This window comes from Dermochelys coriacea, chromosome 4, assembly GCF_009764565.3.
Source record: "Dermochelys coriacea isolate rDerCor1 chromosome 4, rDerCor1.pri.v4, whole genome shotgun sequence".
Classification (NCBI taxonomy): Eukaryota; Metazoa; Chordata; order Testudines; family Dermochelyidae; genus Dermochelys; species Dermochelys coriacea.
The window spans coordinates 40,279,629-40,291,789 of NC_050071.1; the positions used below are offsets into that span (position 1 = coordinate 40,279,629).

Below are 12,161 nucleotides of genomic sequence, written 5' to 3' on the forward strand. Positions count from 1 at the left end.
TAAAACAGTTGAGTGGAGTGAGGCACTACCAGCAATGGGGCTGCCATGTGCTCAGGGCAGAATAGAGAATTTGAACACACAGTGGTATATCATACGATGAATGAATGAAGATTTGACTTCAACTTCTTTTTTTATCATCACTAGTGGCTTGACCCAATTTTTGTGCTATGTTTCCTGGGATGAAGGAGGTAGGCATCCCTGATCCCAGGCACAGCAGCTACAGTTGAGCATTCTTTTGCCTTATTGAATAGAATTTTGTATTCTGAAAGAAGTCGCCTTTTGCCTGATCATGTGAATGATCTAATGAGCATATCAATTGAAGGAATGGAAGTACTGGACACACGGGAAGCCACCAAAGATGAATGTATTGCATTCAAGAAGTTCATTAACAGAGTTGTGCAAAATTATAATAAGAAACCAGTAAGGATGTAGATGTAGTGCTTCATAAAAGGCTTGAGTAGCCAACTTTAATTTTTGTGATGATTTTAAAATATGAGTTAAATCTAATTAAATGGTCATGAAACATTTTTCCGTTTTTACTATAGTGCCATAGAGCCACCTTCATGCTCAGGGTCTCACCTCTCATCGGCCCTGACCCCCTCCACTCACCCATAAATTTGAATACCCTCTCTAATTTCAATTCCTTGGGAAAACACTGGTTCTTACTCTTCCCCCTCCACCACCACCCATGCATGCATATTCATTATCAGAGTGCCCCAGGGTTACAATGTAAAGCCAAGGAAGTGATCTTTTCTTTAATCAGGGACCTAAATAACACTGACAGCAAAATTAGATTTCCAGCACTTGTTAATCTTTTGAAAAGGGTTGTTCGTAATTTTTCTATTGACAAGAACTGTTAAACAATTGCAATGTGGAAAAAAAATAGATAATTATTCTGAAGGAATCCTGTAAAAGTTGTTAGAAGTATATTTTAGTTCATTGTTACATCTTTCATTTTCATAAACTGGACCTTTATTCTGAAATTCTCTAAATAAAACTATTAAGTAGTGGCTCCCAGTTAATTCAAACCTCTGCTACAGGAGGTAGCTAGCCTTAAATTTCTAAAAAATCTGAATGTGAGTGAATCATTGAGACAAAAACTATTGCAAGCAATCAGAAATAGGAAGATATGTGTAAAATAGGCTAAGGAGTTCTTTCTCTGTCCAGTCCAGGATATATATTGATTTATGAAGGGTCCAGGACTGAGGTCAAGGGAAATTTTGGCACTGACTTCAGTGAAAGTAGGATTTTACTGATCACTAAGAAATTATATTGTACAATACTGAGGGCCTGATTTTCAGAAAAGCTGAGCACCTACAATTCTAACTGAAATCAACAGGAGCTGTGGGCGCTCATTTGTAAATCTGTCTCTCAATGCAGTGGTTTAGAAGCTCATTCCAGGCTACGGTGTACTTCATAACTCCCCAAAAAAATGACTGATTTCACTAATACAGCATGGAGCAGGAGGATGTGTGTTACTGGGGAACTGGGGTGCATTTCTTGTGGGACTACAGTATAGGGTATATAATAATAAGCATTATTTAGCAAAAAGCAGCATTTAAGGAAAGCAAAGAAGAATATTTCATAAGGCATATGCTTGTCTGTTGTGTTACAGAGTCAGATGACCTAGACCTTGGAAAGAAAATCAGCATCCCCAGAGACATCATGGTGGAGGAACTATCAATACCCAGCAACAGAGGTGCAAGGCTATTTAAGATGCGTCAAAGGAGATCTGACAAGTACACCTATGAAAACTATCATTATTTAGCAAATAAGCAAAGGAATGTGAGTATTTTGTAATACAAGTTTCTAAATACAATACAGTGAGACTGGTGTGGGGTTACATATGATTTGCATGGTACTGATTGCAAGAATTATCCATAGCTTTAGGAAAAGATGTGAAATGAACCATGACCTGGAATAAGGCCAGTGTGAAGCACAAAGTGAGCTGTATCATTTTGTGGTCTTCTAGACAAATCAAAAAAGGCTCAGATCTGGGTGATGCTTTTAGTCCCACAGAATGGGACAACAAGGTTCAAGGCTCAAGCTGAAAGTATTCACATCAAAATCTGACTCAGGTCAGTAGTGACCAAAAGTCATTACCATGTGACAGCTGATTTAGGAATGGTGTAAGGATTATTTTGTTAATAACAGCTGAAGGCTTTGAAGATGCAAAGTTCTATATAAACAGCAAGTATTAATATTATTATTGTTTTTATTACTATGAAAAATATGTTGGTAGTCTTATTCCAGTTCCTAGTCAGTAACATCACCTGTGCGATTGGCACTAATAGTCTTCCTTGCTGGCACTCTTAGCAAAGGAGTAAGGAATTAAATGGGCCATGGGGACAAAACTGCCCCTTGAGCTGGCCTCTAAGGAATAGGGTTGAGGCACATTGGCAGGGTAGTAGGAATTGCTGACTGGGAATCACATGCTTCTATATTCTAATACTAGCTTTGACATTTATTCCTTCTGGGGCCTGGGGTTGTCAGGGTTCCCTCCCCACTCTGAACTCTAGGGTACAGATGTGGGGACCCACATGAAAGACCTCCTAAGCTTATTTCTACCAGCTTAGGTTAAAAACTTCCCCGAGGCACAAATCTCTATTTGTCCTTGGACTGAGGTATGCTGCTACCACCAAGTGATTTAGACAAAGAATCGGGGAAAGGACCACTTGGAGTTCCTAGTCCCACAAAATATCCCCCCAAGCCTACACCCCCTTTTCCTTGAAAAATAAACAAGGTGAGCACAAACCAGACCCTTGGGTTTGTAGGACACTAAAAACCCAATCAGATTCTTAAAAAGAGAGAACTTTATTTTAAAGGAAAAAAAAGTAAAAGAAACACCTCTGTAAAATCAGGATGGAAGGTAATTTTACAGAACAATCAGATTCAAAACACAGAGGATTTCCCTCAAGACCAAACTTTAAAGTTACAAAAAGAAAACCTGGAATACACATTCCTCCCAGCACAGAGAAAATCACAAGCCAAAACAAAAATAGGCTAACGCATTTCCTTGCTAGTACTTACTGATTCTAATGGAGCTGGATTACTTGCTTCCTTGATCTATGTCCAGCAAGCACACAGAACAGACAGACCAAAACCTTTCTCCCCCCCCCCATCTGAAAGTACCTTGTCCCCTTATTGTCCTTATGGTCAGGTGCCAGCCAGGTTACATGAGATTCTTAACCCTTTATAGGGAAAAGGATTTTGTGCCTCTGGCAAGGAGGGATTTTATAGTACTGTATACAAGAAGGTTGTTACCCTTCCCTTTATATTTATGACAGAGGTAATACACCTAACCTCTCCACCTTGTTTTCTACATTTGTAGAAATAGTGATAATTACATTTACAGATTCACCTAGCTCTCATATGTGTTGTGAAGTTTAATTAGTTAGGGCTAATTAATCTGCAAGGTTCTGAGCATTTCAGTCCCAGTATAGCAAAACAATAAAACACAGGCTTAACTGTAAGTGAGTGACTTAGTAAGTGAGTGAGTAAGTGAGTAAGCCCCATTGACTTCAATGCTGGTTCAGGCTCTTAATGAACTAAAGTCTGCACCTCAATTCCATGCATACTTCCCCATTGATTTCAGTCATGAAAGCATGTGACTGAGGAGCACAATTTGTCCGAGCATCTTTAAACTTTAAAGCTTTGAAGATGAAGAGAGCTATATTGGTATATATAAGTATAATTATTATTAATTAACCTAAAAACTTTTATTGCTAAATAGCAATTCCCATCCCCCAACAGTTTTTAAAACTTACAAAGATATTTTAGATGGTAGTGGTAATGCTTTTGGGTTCAGTCCAGCTGCTAGTGAATCAAGACAGCTGCAGCGGCACAGGAGCTAGCAAACAGAGCTCTAAACAGGGGAGTTTGAGTGGGAGTTCTGTTGGAGGAGAAGGTAGTTGTACTTGGTATTGTATTTTTAGTATTTGTATTTGTATTTGTGTGTGTGTAGGGGTTTTGTGCTGGGAGAGCAGCTGAGCCTGATTAGGGGGTGGGGCTTTGTGCTGAGAGAGCAGCTGAGCCCTGCCTAGGGGGTGGGGCTTCTGACTAGGGGCCCTATAAAGGTAGCCAGCCAGTCAAGCAGTGGCACAGGAGCTAGCAAACAGAGCTCTAAACAGGGGAGTTTGAGTGGGAGTTTGGATTGTGCTTGTTTGGGGTTTGCTTTTGCTGGGGGGGGGTGTTCTTTTTGGTGTGGCTTGTGTTTCCCAGATTAACAGGATTTAGGTGGGAAGGAGATGACAGATACAGAGGAAGCTGTGGGAGTGACTCCTGCAGTGAAAGACACATTGAGGATGACTGGATGTGGAAGCTGTGGTATGTACATGATCCTGGAGGGGGGAACCGGTAAGAGTTTTGTCTGCATGAAATGCTGTCTGATAGAGCTGATGGAGGAAAAGATCCGAGGTTTGGAGATGCAGGTGGAAAGTCTGGTTGAGTTTAGGAAGGGGTTTGAGCAGATGATGGAGCAAAGATATGAGGTATCTGAAGGGAAAAGCTCAGACTCTCGGATGGAAGCAGGGCTGGGGAATTTTGAGGAGAGACTGGATGAGGAAAGTGGTCAGTGGAAACATATGACTCAAAGAACCAGGCAGAGAAAAAGATGGGCTAGTGAAGGAGAAATAGAGCTTAGGAACAGGTTTGCAGAGTTGGAAAATGAAGAAGGGGCTCAGCAGGTAGTCGCTGAAGGTGGAAGGGTAAGGAAGAAGAGAAGAGAGGCTAGCCCTATAGAAAAAGGGGAAGAGTCAAGGGAGACTACACCAATTATGAGCCCCAGGAGGATACAGGATGGGTTGAAGAAGATTGTAAGGGAAAATAGGAATGGAAAGAACTTGCAGCCAGAGAGAACAGGGGAGAGACTGGAGAATAGCACTGTCACCAGGAAAAGGCAGGTCTATGTGATCGGGGACTCTTTATTGAGAAGAATAGACAGGCCTGTAACTAGAGCTGATCCTGAGAATAGAAGGGTGTGCTGTCTTCCGGGTGCTAAGATAAGGGATGTAGACCTGAGGTTGAAAAGGATCCTCAAGGGAGTGGGAAAGAATCCCCTAATTATCCTTCATGTGGGAACAAATGATACAGCCAGATTCTCGCTGGAAAGTATCAAGGGAGACTATGCTAGGCTGGGGAAGACGCTTAAGGAAATTGAGGCTCAGGTGATCTTTAGCGGGATCCTTCCTCTTCCTAGAGAAGGGCAACAAAGGTGTGACAAGATTATGACTGTCAACAGATGGCTTAGGCAGTGGTGCTATAAGGAGGGCTTTGGGATGTATGGCCACTGGGAGGCATTCACGGACAGAGGTCAGTTCTCTCGGGATGGACTTCATCTGAGTAGGGAAGGAAATAGACTTCTAGGATCGAGGCTGGCACAACTGATAAAGAGAGCTTTAAACTAGGAATTGGGGGGAGATGGATGGGAGATGTCCAGAAAATCTCCACGCCAGATTTTAGCATTGAGAGGGAAGAAGATGAAGTAAGAAAGGATACAGCCATGGGTAGGAGAATGTATATAAGGAGCGAGGGTGGTGTGGATACTAGTCTAATAGGTTATAATGGCTGTAGAATGACTGTGCCTAATAGGGTACAAAATGTGAGCGAGGCCAAACAGCAAAAATTAAGATGTTTATACACCAATGCGAGGAGTCTAGGTAACAAAATGGAGGAACTAGAGCTACTGGTGCAGGAAGTGAAACCAGATATTATAGGGATAACAGAAACATGGTGGAATAGTAGTCATGACTGGACTACAGGTATTGAAGGGTATGTGCTGTTTAGGAAAGACAGAAACAAAGGTAAAGGGGGTGGAGTAGCATTGTATATCAACGATGAGTTAGAATGTAAAGAAATAAGAAGCGATGCAATGGATAAGACAGAGTCTGTCTGGGCAAAAATTACATTGGGGAAGAAAACTAGTAAAGCCTCTCCTACGATAGTGCTTGGGGTGTGCTATAAACCTCCGGGATCTAATTTGGTTATGGATAGAGCCCTTTTTGATGTCTTTAATAAAGTAAATACTAATGGAAACTGCGTGATCATGGGAGACTTTAACTTCCCAGATATAGACTGGAGGACCAGTGCTAGTAATAATAATAGGGCTCAGATTTTCCTAGATGCGATAGCTGATGGATTCCTTCAACAAGTAGTTGCTGAACCGACTAGAGGGGATGCCATTTTAGATTTAATTTTGGTGAGTAGCGAGGACCTCATAGAAGAAATGGTTGTAGGGGACAATCTTGGCTCAAGTGATCATGAGCTAATTCAGTTCAAACTAAATGGAAGGATTAACAAAAATAAATCTGCAACTAGTGTTTTTGATTTCAAAAGGGCTGATTTTCAAAAATTAAGGAAATTAGTTAGGGAAGTGGATTGGACTGAAGAACTTATGGATCTAAAGGCAGTTGAGGCCTGGGATTACTTTAAATCAAAACTGCAGAAGCTATCGGAAGCCTGTATCCCAAGAAAGGGGAAAAAATTCATAGGAAGGAGTTGTAGACCAACCTGGATGAGCAAGCATCTTAGAGAGGTGATTAAGAAGAAGCAGAAAGCATACAGGGAGTAGAAGATGGGAGGGATCAGCAAGGAAACCTACCTAATTGAGGTCAGAAGATGTAGGGATAAAGTCAGAGAGGCTAAAAGTCGAGTAGAGTTGGACCTTGCAAAGGGAATTAAAACCAATAGTAAAAGGTTCTATAGCCATATAAATAAGAAGAAAACTAAGAAGGAAGAAGTGGGGCCGCTTAACACTGAGGATGGAGCGGAGGTTAAAGATAATCTAGGCATGGCCCAATATCTAAACAAATACTTTGCCTCAGTCTTTAATAAGGCTAAAGAGGATCTTGGGGATAATGGTAGCATGACAAATGGGAAGGAGGATATAGAGGTAGATATTACCATATCAGAGGTAGAAGCGAAACTGAAACAGTTTAATGGGACTAAATCGGGGGGCTCAGATAATCTTCATCCAAGAATATTAAAGGAATTGGCACCTGAAATTGCAAGCCCATTAGCAAGAATTTTTAATGAATCTGTAAACTCAGGAATAGTACCGAATGATTGGAGAATTGCTAATATAGTTCCTATTTTTAAGAAAGGAAAAAAGTGATCCAGGTAACTACAGGCCAGTTAGTTTGACATCTGTAGTATGCAAGGTCCTGGAAAAAATTTTGAAGGAGAAATTAGTTAAGGACATTGAAGTCCATGGCAAATGGGACAAAATACAACATGGTTTTACAAAAGGTAGATCGTGCCAAACCAACCTAATCTCCTTTTTTGAAAAGGTAACAGATTTTTTAGATAAAGGAAATGCAGTGGATCTAATTTACCTAGATTTCAGTAAGGCATTTGATACCATGCCACATGGGCAATTATTAGTTAAATTGGAGAAGATGGGGATCAATATGAACATCAGAAGGTGGATAAGGAATTGGTTAAAGGGGAGACTGCAACGGGTCCTACTGAAAGGCGAAGTGTCAGGTTGGAGGGAGGTTACCAGTGGAGTTCCTCAGGGATCGGTTTTGGGACCAATCTTATTTAATCTTTTTGTTACTGACCTTGGCACAAAAAGTGGGAGTGTGCTAATAAAGTTTGCAGATGATACAAAGCTGGGAGGTATTGCCAATTCGGAGAAGGATCGGGATATTATACAGGAGGATCTGGATGACCTTGTAAACTGGACTAATAGTAATAGGATGAAATTTAATAGTGAGAAGTGTAAGGTTATGCATTTAGGGATTAATAACAAGAATTTTAGTTATAAGCTGGGGACGCATCAATTAGAAGTAACGGAAGAGAAGGACCTTGGAGTATTGGTTGATCATAGGATGACTATGAGCTGCCAATGTGATATGGCTGTGCAAAAAGCTAATGCGGTTTTGGGATGCGTCAGGAGAGGCATTTCCAGTAGGGATAAGGAGGTTTTAGTACCGTTATACAAGGCACTGGTGAGACCTCACCTAGAATACTGTGTGCAGTTCTGGTCTCCCATGTTTAAAAAGGATGAATTCAAACTGGAGCAGGGACAGAGAAGGGCTACTAGGATGATCCGAGGAATGGAAAACTTGTCTTATGAAAGGAGACTTAAGGAGCTTGGCTTGTTTAGCCTAACTAAAAGAAGGTTGAGGGGAGATATGATTGCTCTCTATAAATATATCAGAGGGATAAATACAGGAGAGGGAGAGGAATTATTTAAGCTCAGCACCAATGTGGACACAAGAACAAATGGGTATAAACTGGCCACCAGGAAGTTTAGACTTGAAATCAGACGAAGGTTTTTAACCATCAGAGGAGTGAAGTTTTGGAATAACCTTCCAAGGGAAGCAGTGGGGGCAAAAGATCTATCTGGTTTTAAGATTCTACTCGATAAGTTTATGGAGGAGATGGTATGATGGGATAATGGGATTTTGGTAAGTAACTGATCTTTAAATATTCAGGGTAAATAGGCCAAATCCCCTGAGATGGGATATTAGATGGATGGGTTCTGAGTTACTATAGAAAATTCTTTCCTGGGTATCTGGCTGGTGAATCTTGCCCATATGCTCAGGGTTTAGCTGATTGCCATATTTGGGGTCGGGAAGGAATTTTCCTCCAGGGCAGATTGGAGAGGCCCTGGAGGTTTTTCGCCTTCCTCTGTAGCATGGGGCATGGTTGACTGGAGGGAGGCTTCTCTGCTCCTTGAAGTTTTGAACCATGATTTGAGGACTTCAATAGCTCAGACATGGGTGAGGTTTTTCATAGGAGTGGTGGGTGACATTCTGTGGCCTGCGCTGTGCAGGAGGTCGGACTAGATGATCAGAGTGGTCCCTTCTGACCTTAGTATCTATGAATCTAAGACTTCCATTAACTTCAATTGGAGTTGGATCAGATTCTTCATTTGGGGCAAGAAAAAGTGTGTGTGTGTGTGTGTATATACACAAGTATTGATGTGACATAGTATAACATAGTATAACATTTTGTTGGCATGAGTATGGGATGAGCAGCACATTACTCAGGAGTGGCAAAGCACCAAGTGTCAAGGAAAACTATATATTGCACCACAGCATCGGATATTTTGCTCTGAGAAGCTATTTTAGCAACTCTTTTACAATTGTAAACATGGGGGCAGGGTTGGTACTATACTGAAACCAGGTTGACTAAGTTACTATGAACTGGTCTCAGAGAAACAGAATTATTAGTACTAAAAATTCATCAGAAAATAATGCCATAAAATAACAGTATCATCTGCATCCAGGATTCCTGGAAGCTTTTGGCCCAGTTCATGATGAGGAGCTTTGGATAGCAGACCAGTAGAAGAGCCTTCCCTGTTCCCCACTGCCCATACTAATCAGAATGCTGAGGGAGTCAATGGCAATCAGATAGTTAAGGTTATACTCATAAAAGGGGTTGAAATCCTCAATATCAAGCCTGAACTCTCCAATATCTTGCCTTGTTACCTATTTAAGGAAGAAATCTTAGCTCTGTTGTTGTTCAGAAGCCCCTGCCTTTTCAGCTCAATAAATGGACTTTGCCCAGAGTTGAGAATCTATCCCAATATCCTGTCATAGACAAAAAGATAGATTTTATATCCAGTTTTTTGTAATGAGTAGAAGGAAAACAGCTGGTGACTGATTGGAGCTTCCAGATTTTCATTCACTCAGTTGAAATTAAAATGAGGACTAGGGCCAAGTTTTGATGTTTAGAAGTGCTGATTTTCAAAGATACTGAGTGCTCAGTACCTCTGAAAATGAGGCCATTTATTTAGGTCCTAAATGAAGATATAGGGTGGGATTTTCAAGGGCACTCAGCATTGGCCTAGCTGCTCCCACTAATGCAATAGGAGCAAAGTTATCTGAAAGCTGAGCACTTTTAGAAATCCCACCCTAAAGTGTCCAACTTTAGGCACCCAAATGTGAACCTTTTGACCTTATGGTTTAATATTTATTTAAGCTGAAAAATCTGAGGGCTGGAGTAAGTTAGCATGGCTCCATTGAAATGAATGATTTACACTACCTGAGGATGTGGGCCTGAGATTTTGAAAGCCTGTGGACCAGATTCACCAATACACTCTCGCTGATTTGCACTGCTCTGGTAATGCAAAGCAGCCATAAAACAGATTTAATTGGCCAGTTCCTGAGGAAATATGTTGCTGACAGCTCCTTCCCCAGCAGCTGCATGTTAACTCCTTATGCAACAGGCAACAGGAGCTATGCAGCCAAAGTTAAGTCTGATACTAGCACCATAATTCACATGGGATTTCTGCTGTCAGTTCCTTGTTCTTCTCCCTCTTTGGTATTCTCCACAATGCAAGCTGAGCTGCAGCCATTCAGTATTCAAACGGACCCTGGGGAAAGGAAAGAATGATGCCTTTTTAGTTTCTACTGACCTCCCTTAAGTGCCAGTTTGGCCAGCACTTGTGTGGCCTTGATCTACTCTGTGCCTTAAACTGGAGTGGATGATTTTGCCTGCTATGATTAAAATGATCTTTCCAATATACCTTAGGAGCATTCTAAAATGTACTGACCTGATCAAAAACATTTCCTTTGTTTCAAGTTAAAAAAAAAATGTTTGTTTTTTCTATCTTAAGGAAATCCTACTCCAACACACTCTATATTTAAGTTCCTTTTCGACTGTCTCTCATTGCTAAAATAAGTTACTGACTGTTTCGTTTTTATTTTTGTTTTTTTTAAAGCCTCTGATTCTGTATTTAAAGAAACAATGATTAAGGCTTTGGATGTTTCCTTAGACCTAATGACCGGATGGGAGGTGGGGATAACTCCAGCCTATCAAAAATCTCCAAGAGGTGGCCTGCACTAAGATTGTTGTGACTACTGTAAAACAAGAAAAAACAATCCCGTAAAGGTGTATAGACTTTGTGTGGCTGATGTGTTTTCATTTGGGGTATACAAAAAGCAAATATAGAGAATCAATGGCTTTTACATTAACCCACCAGATTGCTTGAATCCTAGAATAGGAAGGATGATCTAGGGCAGTATTTCTCATCCAGTGGGGTCATGACCTGTGGGGAAGGGGAGGTGTCATGAAAGACAATCGGGGGGCGGTAATCCTAAGGCATTGAAATTTTTATTGCAATCTAAAGCAAAGAAAATCTTGTTCCCCCAATTCCCAAACACACTTACCCTTCAAGGTCTAGTATTCTCTATCAGCCTCTTGAAACACAGACACACCTAAATTATCTAGGCTTATCATTGTTATCATTAATACATTTTTTGCTCTTACTTTTATAGTACATGTGGGGGGTTTCACAAACACCTTTGTCTTTGAATAAGAGGTCACCAACATGAAAATGGTGAGATACACTGATCTAGTAGATAGGTACTGGACTACGAGATGGGTTCGGTTCTCAGCTCTATACAGACTTCCTGTGTGACCTTGGGCAAGTCACTTACTGTATCCCCAACTCGGTTTTCCATCTATAATATGAAGATAATACTTCCATACTTCAGAGAGTCAATAACATCTCTTGATATGCACATGCTATCAATGGTATTTGTTTCTATTCTAATGCAGCATAGTGAACCTATGCAGAATGTTAAAATGGAAACTAGCAGTGCCGAAGCTGGCCAACAGCATGCACCAATGACACCTCCTAATACACCTGACCCACGGAGCCCACCAAATCCTGAAAACATTGCACCAGGTAAAGTACAAACTATTGTAACTTGTGCATGTACTGAGTAAACAGCTATTTCACAGCACAGAAAACAGTAGAGCATTTTTTTTACATGATCATTAATGGGATATTTATAAGGGATCAGAAAATCGATTCAAATGAGGTTAGAAGTACTTTAAAGAATTTATATGAATCTTCATTTTAAATGCAAATCAGAGTAGTTAACTTGCTTCTGATGGTTTATAAAAATCTTCATATACTTCTATTGTCTAGTTTCACACACAAGTGGAAATAAATAGATACATTGGGAGAGGCTATTCTCATGATATCTATGAGCTAATTAATGCCATAAAACACTAGAAATCCCAGGAGACATTTAGTCTAATTAAATTTTCAGCCTGATTTCCAGGCCAAAGTATATTTGATAAGTTTGAATAAACATCTGGGGCCAGATCATGAGACCCTAAATCTGCATAACCCCATTGATCTGATTTTACCAATCTTAACTGTCTAACTGCTCCAAAATTTTCAGCCATCTGAGCTTCAG

General features: G+C 40.6%; 1 protein-coding gene across 2 annotated transcripts in view; it reads left to right on the top strand.

Annotated features, from left to right (window-relative positions):
* Positions 1-12,161, top strand: part of MYOZ2 (myozenin 2) — a 38,720-nt gene that overhangs the window by 12,238 nt on the left and 14,321 nt on the right. For both annotated transcript variants that reach the window (XM_038399226.2, XM_043513429.1), the window contains 2 exons: positions 1,616-1,785; positions 11,512-11,641. In XM_038399226.2, the coding sequence (XP_038255154.1) occupies positions 1,616-1,785; positions 11,512-11,641 (300 nt within the window). The remainder of the gene's footprint in view (positions 1-1,615; positions 1,786-11,511; positions 11,642-12,161) is intronic.